The 14140-nt window shown below is 36.8% G+C and overlaps 1 protein-coding gene across 6 annotated transcripts in view; it reads right to left on the bottom strand.

The window, feature by feature from the left end:
* Positions 1-590: 590 nt before the first annotated feature.
* Positions 591-14140, bottom strand: part of agtpbp1 (ATP/GTP binding carboxypeptidase 1) — a 181802-nt gene continuing 168252 nt past the window's right edge. For all 6 annotated transcript variants that reach the window (XM_052020257.1, XM_052020256.1, XM_052020255.1 and 3 more), the window contains one exon: positions 591-4111. In XM_052020257.1, coding sequence (XP_051876217.1) covers positions 3919-4111 — 193 coding nt within the window. In that variant the 3' untranslated portion in view covers positions 591-3918. The remainder of the gene's footprint in view (positions 4112-14140) is intronic.

Below are 14140 nucleotides of genomic sequence, written 5' to 3'. Positions count from 1 at the left end.
AGCACATTTTCAGACTTTCAGAATTACATTTGAAGCTTGGACTTCCAAATTAATGTTGATATATTAAAGTATGAAAGTCATTGAAATCTATACAGAAGTAATGAACTGCATTAGAAGAGAAATACATTGAAATGCCACCATTGGCTCAGCCATGTCCTTTTAGGAAAGGTTGACATGTACAAATGGCCACAAGTCATTCAGAAACATGCCCCACACACATGATGGAGTAACATGATGCACATTGAAATGAATCTCAGTCATTAAATCACTTTCTCATGACAAATGATTAATTTTTAAACCTTCCAATAGCAACAGTCTTCTTGAAAATTTACTACCTTTTTTAATTCTCCAGCACAGTTTGAGAAATATTTATAAACATGAGAAACTAAAATTAAGTATTAAAACCATTTTAATATTTACAATAAAACAACATAAGTACATTTCATAATATTTAGCTTAGCCAAACTCTAAGGGATACTAAATAATGAGGTGCTATTTACTAATAGTTACATTCTCTATGGTGGGATTGCAAATCACGAATATACAGTATGTTATAATATTTAAATAGAACATTAAACAAGTTATGCTCATTGTACATTTAGCAAATTTCTCATCAAAATTATGACATAATTTAAGCTTTCAATTGTCCACCCTACAGAATGTATTAAAGGTACTAATTTTGCTATTAATTATAATACAATACCTTTGATCATTAATAATTTAATTCACCCCATCATATTATGCTACCTTCTGAATATTGCAGGACTGTATATTTTAAACCTTTCACGGTATTTGTTGCTGCAGGGCACTATTAGGAAAATTGATGCATTCTTACATTTTAGAAGATAAGCAATGGAAGGCAAATTCTTTCAATAAGTTGTTTAATGCAATTTATCAGATAAAGATCACAATGGGTTACAACTGTGAAATTAAGAATGACAGACACAGTCATGCTTGCTGAGGTTACCAGGTGATTGGGCAATATGACATACACTGCCCGTTCTCACATGTGTATGGGTAAAATGTGTAATATTGCACAAATAAAATGTTCTGTATGATCCTATTCACTATTACTGCACAACAGAATTAATAAGTATACAGCAGGAGTTCCAACTATTTACTTTGTTGGTTATCCTGATTCAAAAGTTGTGTTTCATTAAGTTTCAAGATACAGCACAGTTTTTGTATTTGTCATTCACTTCACTAATACAGAGTTCAGTTTCCAATCTTGATCTTTTATACGTGTGCATAAAAATATCCCAAGACACTATTCTGAAAAGCAAGGGAATTCTCCCAGAATTTAGCTAATATTTGTCCCTTGAATAACACCACAAGACAGAAGCTCCAAAAGTTCCAGTCAAAATAACAATGAAGTTAGTGGAGCTTGCCATTATTAGTAAGCAAATAATACAACATTGGGTAAGGAACAACTGCATAAACTTCCTCAAGTAAGGCTTCCAACTGACCACAGGGGCCCAATGAAGAATAGACAAGTGCCTCTCCCCTCTCAATAGCCAATTATGTCAGGCCCCTAGGTTTACTGACTGTCAAGAATTTGAATGCTTGTGAATCTTTCTTTAATCTTTTGGAATGTAGCCATTGCTGGCAATGCCAGTATTTATTGTCCATTCCTAGATGCATTAATAAGGTGGTAGTGAGCTATCTTCATGAACTGCTGCAGTCCTTCTGGTGAATATACTCCTAACATGCTGTTGGATAGAGAGTTGTAGGATGTAGACCCAGTAGTGATATATTTCCAAGTCAGGACAGTGTGCAATTTGGAGTGGCAACCTCTAAGTGGTGGTGTTTATGGCATTCACAAACTATACTAATATAATAACTTAATCCTCCTTAAAAATAAATTCAAGCACTTAAATGCACTTTAATTAACAACATTTTTAAAATTGCAAATATGGAAGGCATTTACCCTTCACCCTCACTGGTATTCTTCTCCTTTCAAATCAATGGACTTGTCTTATGTTAGGCCCAGCCTGTGCAGAAATAGTGTTGCAGCTAAGAAGTCTGCAGAAACAACCAATGATCTATGGTGCAAAAATTTTGGACTTCAGTTTCACGTAGATAACACAGCATTACTGCAGAAGATCTGGCTATTGATGCAATTATGTAGTCTTTGTTGCTGGACTTCTTTGGCACTGAATACTACTTTATTCAGTGGTAGAGTCTTGTGCTATTGGCTTACAATAGTTGTTGGAGATTTTTAAATCTAAATTTCAATAATTTTTGAAGATCTCTCTCAAATCAACAGATAATGGGCAAAATTTAAATCATCCCATTGTTGTTTGTGGAACATTACCATGTACAAATTTCATAAAATTGAACAATGATTACATTTCACACATACCTTATCCCTTGTGAAATATTTGAGGGCACATTACGATCACAAAAGTTGCCATACAAGTACCAGTTTTTTTTCCTTCTATTATGAAATAAATCATAGAGATAACTAGTGTCAGACTTTGCTGACACTTGAATAGCCCATGCATAAAAATCCAAAAGTAATTACAGAAATTTTACACAAGTAGAGATTCTGATCCTTTGATATGTGGACCAAATCTCAATTACCAAAGCAGTTAGAGTTTACATGTGCAGCTAAGAATTAGGAACCCTAAGTCTGTGCTGGAATGTAACCACAGTTATGCCTTCACAGAATGCTGATAAACTGGTGAACAGTCTCCAGATGCCTCCCATTATCCACATTGTATGTAGTTTCAAAGCATATTCTCACTTTTATCAATTAACTATTGTAAATATTTCCAGAGTTATAACTAAAAACTGTCATGATAATATTAGTTCTAATTGCTTTGCACACTTCAGGTTTTATTGTATGCCTTATTGCTGAGACTTGTCTGAACGCCTTATTTATATAATCCCAAAAGACATGCTTTTGTGAACAAGATTTTGTTTGATTGTGGCTATTAGCTTTAAGAGTTTACTTTGTAGTCATGTGCTTCAATTCAATCATGTATAGGAAACCGATTGCACAGGTTAGGATCAATGGTTAATGCCCGAAATCTGTAGCCTGCACTGTAGAATCCATTGCTTTTGCTCCTGATGAGTGTATATTAGAACTTTAATTATGTTATCGGCACAAAGAGAGAAAAAGTACTGACAGGCACATGCACATTCACTACACAATACAAAAATTTAATTTATAGTCTGAAAATCAAAATTACATTGTTTCATTATTGATGAGAAGCCACTGACCATACACTGTACATAGAGGCTGCACGTCAACATTGTGGATAATATGGGCTATGTACTATTTAAATACAATAAGAGCTAGCTATTATTTCTTATATAATCCACAACAAAGTGCAACATATTCTTTCCGCAATTTAGATACAGTTCAATTCAGTGTAACAATAACAGTATTATTCAATATCTGAACCTTGTAGCTGAAGCAGCATACTTTCTTTCAAGCAATCCTGGAATCATGTCTGATACAACAATAAAAAAAGAGAAATAAATACATACATCATTGGAAATCGCAGCGGACAAACTAGAACCAACTTCTCCACAATATATTTAAGAGTATTCAAATTATTACTGGTACATACCTTAATAACAACTTGTGCGTATAGACAAACACAGTGAAGGGAAGGGAAGAAAATAAAATTGCATTCAAAACAAGTGGGAACAATGATTTAGCCATGCAGCTGCCTCCTCAGGAAGTAAAAGCAGTGGAGCAATATCTCCTGACTTGTACAAATGCACCTGAAGTCAATGTTAAATAACACACAGTTCAATTTTCCAATGTTACCAGAAGTATATTTATTTTTAATTTAGCCAATATGACTGAGTAGCTCTCTCTTACTCAAGGCAGGCTATTTTAACCCTGATTTGTTTTCTTTGATTGACTATAAGATTTTTTTTCAGCCTCTTTGGTGATTTATAACTTTAAAGAAAGCAGTCTCTCTTTGAGATGTCAGAATCAGAAAGTTGCTCCTCCTGTGTACTTGCATCAAAGTATTGAGGGTCAAAGTCTGCTGTTTCATTCAGATCAACATCTTGCTCATCACTGCTCTCAGCACTGTAATCGACCTCTTCAAGGCAACGTGGTTCATCCTCATCGAGGACTTGGGTAGTAGGGCTGTGGATAGGAAAACAATGTTTAAACCAGAAGTCAAAAAAACGTGGCTGAAACCAGCAACCTCCAACAAAAATGGATCTTGCAGGACTTACTTATTTGTGATCTGTGTTAAAATATAAAAGTCATTTTTGGTAATAAAATCCGTCAGATCACTAACTTTAACAAACACCACAGATTCTGATGTCATCTCATATCAAAAGAGAATAAACCTTATGTGCACCGTAAAAAGCCAAAGACACAACTTCAACCAACAGCCTAAATATTCTTGCCCTTTTTTATTGCATAGGCACTGCTTAAACAAGAACTGGCTGAACAAAAGCACTCAGAGATGTTCCATAGAAGTGAATATTTTATCATTTGTTTGCCACAGAAAACATTTTACTTGGATACTGAGGTTCCAATGTATCAAGGAACTGGAGAATTCTCTCTATTTTAATAACAACTTATAGTGTAACAAATAACACAGACTGTTTTGGATTTCCATGTTAGTTAAAAGATCCTTTCACAAAAATAAATTGAGGAACATTTTGATCAATAGGAAATTGAAACCAATGTTTCTGATAATGTAATCCTCTAAAAAGAGAACAGTGTAGCCATATGGAGAGCAATGCATTATACAATGATCCAAAATGGTGACCTTCATAATTTTTTAAAGCAGAAACCCGAGCCTTTGTCACAGAATATCACTTGTAGAACTGTAAAACAAAACTTGCTTCATTCTCCAGAGTAAAATGCCATACACAAGAGGACTGTACATAATTCAAACCATTTTTTAAAAAAGAAAATCGTCAATATTCACATAGCATTTCATAAGCAGTCAAAAAGGGAAATGTGCTGTAGCTATCTTTGGAGACACGAGGAACCAGGTGATGAGCTGCATGGCCCAGTTGTATGGGGGCTTTCATACACAGATCATGCAGTTGTAAAAGCTGTCTCAAATATAAAATTGTGGGATTCCACAGCATCAGAAGATATTACATAACACTTTCAACTTAAGTGATACAAACATAAGAACTAGAAGCAGGAATAAACCATTTAACCCCTCAAGCCTGCTTCACCATTGAATATGATAAAGGCTGATTTGACCGTGACCTCAATTCTATGTTCCAGACTAAATGAAGTAACCTTTCACCTCCTTTCTTATCAAGAATCTCTCTTTGCCTTAAAAATATATTTAAACTTGGCTTCCATTGGTCTTTCAAAGAGTTCCAAAGATTCACAGCTCTGAGAGAAAAAAAAATCACCTCATCTTAGTCTTAAATGGTGACCCTTAATTTTAAACAGTGACTCCTAATTCTCCCACAAGAGGAAACATCTTTTCCTCATCGAACCTGTCAAGACCGCTCAGGACCTTTATACGTGTCAATCAATCCCCTCTCACACTTCTAAAATCCACGGGTTAGCCTGCCTAGCCTGTCCATCCATTCCTGTAAGAAAAGCTGTTTATTCCACATATTTATCTAAGAAAATCTCATCTGAGCTGCTGCCAACACACTTACATCCTTCATTAAACAAGGAGACCAATGTTCCTGATGTGATCTCACCAATGTCCAGAGTGACAGGAACATAATCTCTTTACTTTTGTATTTAATTCACCTAAATAACCAGTAAAATTGTTAGCTTTCCTAATTACTTATAGTAGCTGCATACTAGCCTCCTGCAAATCATGCACTAGGATACCTAGATCCCTCTGCTTCTCAGAGCTCTGCAGCCTCTCACCATTTAGATAACATGCTTTTCTGTTTTTCATCTAATGTAGACAATTTCTCATTTTTCTACATTATTTCCCATTTTCCACCCACGTCCTAACTACATCCCTTGGAACCTCCTTATCTTCTCTTTAGAAGTTACTTTCCCACCCACCTTTGCACTATCAGTAAAGTTAGCAACATACCTTTAGTACCTTTATCCAAGTCATTTATATAGATTGCTAAAAGATTAGGTCGCAACATTGATCACTGTAGCACATCACTCACTAAATCTTGCTGACCCAAAAATGTCTCAGTTATGCCTACTCTCCATTTCTGATTAGCCAACCAATATTCAAAGCATGCTAGCATGTTACTTAAGTAACATATTACCTACACGACGAGCTCTCATTTTCTGCAATAAGCTTTGACGCACTCCTTATCAAATTCCTTCAGGAAATCTAAGTTCAACATTCACCAGTTCTCCTTTATCCACAGTACATGCTGCTTCTTCAAAGGACTCCAGTTGGGGTTGCTGGGGCTGGCGGGCAGAGCAGGGAAAATGTTGAGTTGACACCAGGCGACCCCTGCGTCAGGGAAGAGTTGTCAAGCTACTCATTGCAACACAGCCAACATCGATGATAACCTGAAATGAACTTATTTTCACAGAGAGCTTTAAGAGGAATGCATCTAACATAGATTGCAGGAGGGATGCAAGGCTTTCAATAGCTCAGAATACAGGTCAGATCTTGAATATTTGTCTCCTTGTAACCTACACTAGTAGGAAAACAATTCTTTGGTTATACAAATAGATAACTATCACGCAGTTATAGATATTAGACTTTTTTCATGAAATAGTCTACTTAATTAAAATTAGGCTATGGTTAGTTTTGCATACAGTTCCATGGAGTCAAAGAGTTGTGCAGCATCGAGATGGGCCCCATGCTGACCTTTTTGCCCATTTATACTAATTCCATTTGCCCCCAGTTAGATTCTGCAGGTTAAACAAGTACAAGTGAAATTTTGCTTAAAGGACTCTGATTTTTTTCAACCTTTATTAGGCAAGGTGATGCTCTGTACAACTACAAATTTCCATGCACAATCTTGGCAGTAACGTCAAGGATGTTCACAACAAAGACAAGTGCATCAAAATTTAGCTCCCAATATCTTATACCAACAAAATTCAATTTTCTTTTGTGCGTCTCCAAGGCACCAAGGTAATTCAGAAGCATATAATGGCTCAGAGGCATTCTAATTGGTTCTTCCAGCAAAGTGATAAAACACTTTTAAAGGACCTAAACTGATTATCAGCCATTAGTGAAAATGTAGAGGTTTGAGAAACAAGATTCCTGTTAAGACACCCTGAGCTTCTTGGGACAGATGCAAAAAAGCAAGCAAGCATACCACCCTGAGTTTCACTGGTCCCTCCTGGGAGCAGCTAAAGATATTGCTTGGCAGCACTAAGTGCTTTTTAATATTTCATTAGGCAAGTACAGTGGTTCAAAATTCAGCACAAGTCGGCATTAAGGTCTACAACTTCTCAGTTTTTCATTATAATCAAATGAAGCCAGATTCACATTAATTTGCGAAAGCAGATCACATGCCAAGCAGAGCAATTTTATTTTAAAACACAGGAATTAGACAGCTCTGCCCCAGTGAGACAATATTATAATCAGAGGCACAATGCTCTCTTTGGATAACTTACATTTTATATTTTTTGTTTTATCTGCTGTTAATTGTGAAAAATTATGAAGGAATATTTCAGGTTGGCTATATAGAAGTGGCTGAAGTCCTGAACTTTGACCCCTCTACATGGGCACAGGTGCAAGGCCTCATCTGATAATGCATAAAGTTGGAGTCAGATTTCAATGCAATTGAATGTAGGCACAAGATTGATGACAAAAAACAGCACTAAGACATTAGTAGATGAAACTGATGAGGTGTGAACGGTCTGTCAAAAAATGGCTTCCCACAGTGCTTGTAATCATTCCAGACTTCAAGTTTTCTGATGGAACTGAACTTTATTTCTTAATATAGTCACCACGTTTTAAATTAACAATTTTCAAAATTACGCAGGATAATATGGTTTACATTTCACATAAAATATCACCTGTTGAAAATTTTTGTCTCTGTTAACCTTTGCATAAAAAGAGATATTTGAAGGTGCAAATACATGTTTCTCCTCTTGTTACAGCAATGTATAACTCAAGTAACAATTCTGTTACAATATTTCCTTTCCAAAGCTATATGAAATCTTCATTCGGACACAAAACCATCATGATGTATCGGTTTACTCAAAAGCATTTAATCAAGATGTTTCTTACTGCTCATGTTGGGCATACGTATCTTAAAAACCAACCACAAATTTAAAGGAATACCAGAGTAAATATACAGATTAAACTAAATACATATGCAACATATCAAACAAATATTTTGCAAAAAATAAAGGTTTATATGTGTTTCCAAACTAGTTTGATTACATATTGCTCAACTGCATTATTGCCAAGAATCTAAGTGATACTGTTTTTTTTAAACCTGCAGTATCCGACTTAACAGACGTCTCCATGAAGAAACCCAACAAAAGAACAAGGAGGAAATTGACACCCCTGATATAAGCAATGTTCTGTTTATCAGTCAGCATGAAAAACTATAATCTAATCTACACAAAAATTATAGAAGTCTCTTTTCTCTCAATGTCACCATCAAATAAAATAAAGGGGGAAAAATGGGAAATTGCTGTCATTAATTCTGGCATATTTCCAGAATAAAGCAGTTTTGCTTTCAGACAAATTTTGTTGGAGAAAGTCTGGAAGTACATGCATTAAAATTCTAACTGGTAGTTTGATAAGGAAATCAAGGTTCTAACATGGAAATTGAGAAGACTGAAAATTTTCCTTAATTGTTTCTCAACATGGACAAGATTTCTTAGATTAAAATTATAACTAGGGCATAGTTATAACTTTCTTCAAATATGCTTTTTAATGCAAAGTTTGACAGATACAAAAATCTTGAACATTTGATACTTTATTTATTATCCTGTGTGGTTTCTGAAGGTTGTTAGATGTAGCATTTGTTGTAAAAGAGTAACTGTTGCTTTAAGGCTGTTTGTTACCTCTTCAAGCACTCTCAAAGTACTCTTCCTCAGTTGCTGTAGCAGTCAATATATCCCCTAGATTGCCGAGACAATGAAGCATGTATCTGACAGCCCAGGAGATCTTAGGGACCAATTTTACCCTGCATGGTCATTTCATGTACGCAGACAAGCATTTCCCAACAAGAAGCATTGGTTAGTATTGTCAACGTTCAGCTGGGCATACACACAGGACAAGTTACTGTTGCTAAAAAGAGAAACTTTGCCCCTCCCACCTCTGCATCTAAATCCTGGAATTAGGCAGAAAGTACTCTTCGTCATCCTACATTGTGTTCAGAGTGACCTCAGAGTTATCACAAGGATGGAGTGGCTTGTTAGACTTTGGGATGAAGACTATTGGCGTTACTCCACTGCATCTTCACCAACATGCCATGGTTTTCCTATTTCTTTAGTTCTTATTCTACTTTAGTCTTGAAAACTTTGGCACTGATATAGTTCTGCATTTTATTTGTTTCATATCTTGTCATTACATAGATTGGCCCTATGACCTTCCATGCAGGTCTGCAAATTGAATCAGAACCTTACCCGGCCTAAAATAAGCTGTACTGAGACTACATATCTATGTCCAGTCGGGCTTAAGTGTCTGCCCAGTATAATTAGTCTACGAGTATAGTTTGCAATGATTATTGGCAATTTGATTTCCTGATCCCCATGAAGAAGAGTGCACTTCACCTGCCTCAGTGTCTTAAGCACTTCATCTGAATATGCACATAGAATAAAGTTGCTAGGGGTTGATGGGATCTTGCTGAACCTCTGACTATCCAGATCAGATAGAAAGTTGGGCCAAGCAGATGGAGTTTAATCCTGGCAAGTGCAAGGTGATGCATTTTGGGAAGTCAAATAGGGGTAGGACATATAGAATGAATAGTAGGGCACTAAGGAATATTGATGAACAGGAAGACCTAGGATCCAACATCATTGTTCCCTGGGAGTGGCAACACAGGTCAATAGAGTGGTGAAGAAGGCATACAGCACACTTCCCCCTCATAGGTCAAGGCATAGAATGTAAATAAATTCTTTGAAGAGAGGGAGGATGAGAGGGGACTTGATAGAGGTGTACAAAATGATAAGAGGCATAGATCAAGTGGACAGTCAGAGACTTTTTCCCAGTGCGACAATGGCTAACATGAGGGGACATAATTTTAAGGTGACTGGAGGAAGGTATAAAGGGGATGTCAGGGGTAAGTTTTTTTTACACAGAGAGTGGTGGGTGCGTGGAATGCACTGCCTGCAGAGGTTGTCGGGGCAGATACATTAGGGACATTTAAGATAGATAAATGAATAATAGAAAAATAGGGGGCTGTGTGGGAGGGAAGGGTTAGATAGATCTTAGAGCAGGATAAAATGTCAGCACAACACTGTCGGCTGAAGGGCCTGTACTGTGCTGTAGGGTTCTATGTTCTATGTAATATTTGGGATGTAACATTGCAACTTTACAAAACACTGGTTAGACCGCATTTGTGTTGTATGCAGTTGTGTTGTGTTGATTGCCACACTGAGGAAGATGTGACTGTGCTGGACAGACCAGACGAGATTCACCAGGATGTTGCCTGGATTGGAGGACTTCAGTTATGGGGAGAGATTAGATAGTTTAGGCTTGTTTTCCCTGGAGCAAAGGAGGCTGAAGGGTGCCCCGATAGAAGCATATATGATTATGAGAAGTAATGGACAGAGTTGTCAAAAATTTTTCCCCCTGTAGTGTTATCAAAAACAAGAGGTTTAAGGTGAGAGGAAGGAGTTTTAAAGGGAATTTGAGAGGATTTTTTTTTTTAAAAAGCAGGGAGTGGTTGATATCTGGAACTCACTGCCAGAGGCGGTGGTGGAATCAGATACAATTACTACATTTAAGAAGCATTTAGACATACATTTAAATAGGAAAGCATAGCGGGATCTGATCCTAATGCAGCCAAATGGGGCTAGTGTAGATGGACAAAAAAAAAATCAACGGACATGATGGACCAAAGGTCCCATTTCTGTGTTGTATGACTCGATGCATGTGTCCTACTCCATAATGAGCATCTGCAGTCTATATTTACTTCCAGATTTTGGCCTTTTACTCAGAAGGTGGCTTTGATTTTATTTTTGCTATCTCTTTAAAGGCCTTTCCTCATGGCCTTCATCCAGTTTAATGTTGTGCAGAGCACCTCCTGTGATTGCTTCATGTTTACTTTTTTTGCTTTCTGCAATCATAGTGTTCTGTCCGCCTTGCTATATTTGTGCTATATATCCCACTTACAATTGAAACAGTTAGCTATCCTGAACAGACACAGTTGAGGAGTTGCCCAGCTTTTGCATCCACATGACCCTGGTCTGATGAAGATTACATAGGGCACGCACATCTGCCCTACACTGGACAGCACTCCCTTCTATTTCCATAGCAAGAACAATTTTGCATGGATTTTTGAATGTGAACTCTTGATTATTAAAAAGTTTACCCTCATCTTTAAGCCCAGACATAAGTCAATCCCTCCGCTGCACAGTTCTAGAACATCCCAAAATTACTTTGCTGTGACAAATTCTTCAACTGAACAATATTATCCCTAATTGCTCCACCAGGCTTTTGACTGGGGAAAGTGGATTTATACCTTTCAAAAATTTCAGAGACTGCTGGATTAAGGTGGCTACTCAAGATTCAGGAGGTCCCACAAACATGACTGCTCATTACAATGTCTCCACAAGATGATGTGAAAAGTCTACAAACAATGTTGGAACCCGGAGAACAGTTAATCATTTAACACTATATTTAAAGATGTGACAACCTAGAAGCAACAATAAACTTCTAACAACTGACCACAAATACTAAAATGACTTTATACATAATGCAAATTTTTGAAGTATTGCTGATTTGTTGCCTTTAGGCATTACAACATTATGAGAATATAACTGCACAGGAAAGAAATATTCCTAAAAAGCTGTCAATTTGATTTGGCAAGCAGCTGGCAACATGGGCTTTCTATACTGCATAAAAACACCTGCCAAAATGGTGCTGCACCAGAGAACCACATGATTTTTATGTCTCATGATGTGCAAAGATTTGTAAGTAACATGCACTAGCGAGGCCTTTTGCTTTGCTTGTTCACTCAGGGCAACAAAGCCATCTCCACAATGTCCTGCCATGTCAATCCAAATGACTGCTGGAAGTAGTTGGGCAGCTTGGGGGGGGGGGGGCGGGGGTGGTGTCACCTAATGTGAAGAATGCTGAGCTGGAGATCGGAGCAGGAACACTGCTTCTCCAACACTGTATAATGTGGTGGCAAAAGGTGGAAACTGGGGAGAGGATTATCCCACTGCGTACAAAACACTGCTATTCCTGTTCCCTGCAAAATGCTCAGAAATCTAGTTTAGCACATCAGCTAGGCTGGAAATATATCTTCTGTTATAGCATTTCCAACAAGGACTACTGCAAGATCTGCTCCTATTAACAGCATTTTAGTAGATCAGCTTTCTTCTGAAGGACACTGTTTTTCAGTCTGTGAAGCAGGTTCTTTTTTAGTCAGTTATCTGAGTGACATTAAATGGGCATTTTACAATGACTGACATCACTACTGCATAGGCACATCTTGTGAATGGTTCCTGCAATACAACATTATACCATGCACCAAAACTAAGGCATGATTGAATTTCTACAGCCCTTTTTTAATTAGGTAGCATAATTGAAATACTTAAGGAATCTAATTTCATTCTTGAAGTGGAATTATTGCATCTTAACTTATCTAAAGCAGACTGAGGCAATATTTAAACATCATTAAGTCTTCTCAAGGAGAAGAGCCTTCACACAGTCATGCTTGCCACATAATGGAATTATGTTCAGTGCTCTTCAAGGCACATTAGCACTTAATATGTTTTAAGAAAAATCTGAGAGCGCTTCCATCTACAAGAAAGGAAGCTTAAATACTTACCTTATTGCACAAGTGGAAATTATATATATTTATCATAAATATTCTATTCATATTTTCTCACAAACTTAAGGTAATTGACCTTTATTAAAAAATATTTAAGCATTTATTCAGATTATTTATCAAGAATTATACTTGCACTTAAAACAAGTGTAACAAGAGGAAATTCACAGAATTAAACTACTGGGTGATAGCTCAAAGCAACCCAAGCAATTTCAATAATAGAAAATACAACAGAAAACAGGATTGGGTGTAAAATGGAATGCTACCTTGCCATTGACCATTTTACCAAACAGCCCAGGGCCAATTTCACCCTGTACATTTCTATGTAATTTACAGCCAGTGAGGGTAGTTTCCACTTCACGCACTTGTGTGTAAAGGATACCTAGGTACAGCCAGAGGATGAAAACAAGTGGAAGATGGCTGCATGCATAATAGCACGCTCTAGATTTTACATCATTTAAATAAATTATTGTAGAATAAATTGGGTTCTTTAATAATCCTGTAATTCATTTTTTTCCTGCATTCCTTTATGGTCTGTAGTTAAGTGATTCTTCACACTCAGTTCAATAACAGAATGCACTCCAAAATATGTAAAACTTCCAAAGAGTGCACAGATGTTTTACCGTGCATTAAATTCTTCAGCAGTATTTAACTAGCTATAGAGCATTTTGGTGCACCCCAATGCTGTAAAAGACACATCCTTTCAATCTTTTAAAATAGTTTGGAAATAAGATTGTATCAAAAATCTGTTCTGATGGTCAAGTTATTGAATGCAAAAGCCTGTAGTTTGGCCAGGACGACAGGCTCAATACCTGACTGTGGGAGCTCAGCAATCACCTGATCACCTCTACCTGTGTAGCACAGAAGCTGTGGTAGAAGAGAAAAAAATAGTTGGAGTTCCTTTTTCTAATTGGGTTGGATAATAACTGAAAGAAAAACATTGCCTGAACTCACAGCTCATAGTGCCTGCATGATGTTGTGCAGGCCATGAATACTGACTGGGCCTCAGATAACAAACCCTGAGGTGCTAGATTTGCTCTGATGGCCTCTTGACAGTCTGCTGCTGTCAAAGGCCTAATTTTAAGACACTGATATTTCTCCATTTAAATACTGTTTAAATAGACATAAATATCTGAAAATTAATTAAGAGAATTTAAAGTCCTAGAAATTAATTGAAAACATTAAAATAAAGTACAATACAGAAAAACAGACATTTATGGCTTTAGTCAAGGTCAGAAAACCATTCAAGTGAATGTGTTTGTCTACACATAGGGGCCACTGCTGGTGTAAA

The sequence above is a fragment of the Pristis pectinata genome, chromosome 7, assembly GCF_009764475.1.
Source record: "Pristis pectinata isolate sPriPec2 chromosome 7, sPriPec2.1.pri, whole genome shotgun sequence".
Taxonomy (NCBI): domain Eukaryota; kingdom Metazoa; phylum Chordata; class Chondrichthyes; order Rhinopristiformes; family Pristidae; genus Pristis; species Pristis pectinata.
This window is presented reverse-complemented; position numbering and strand designations above follow the sequence as displayed.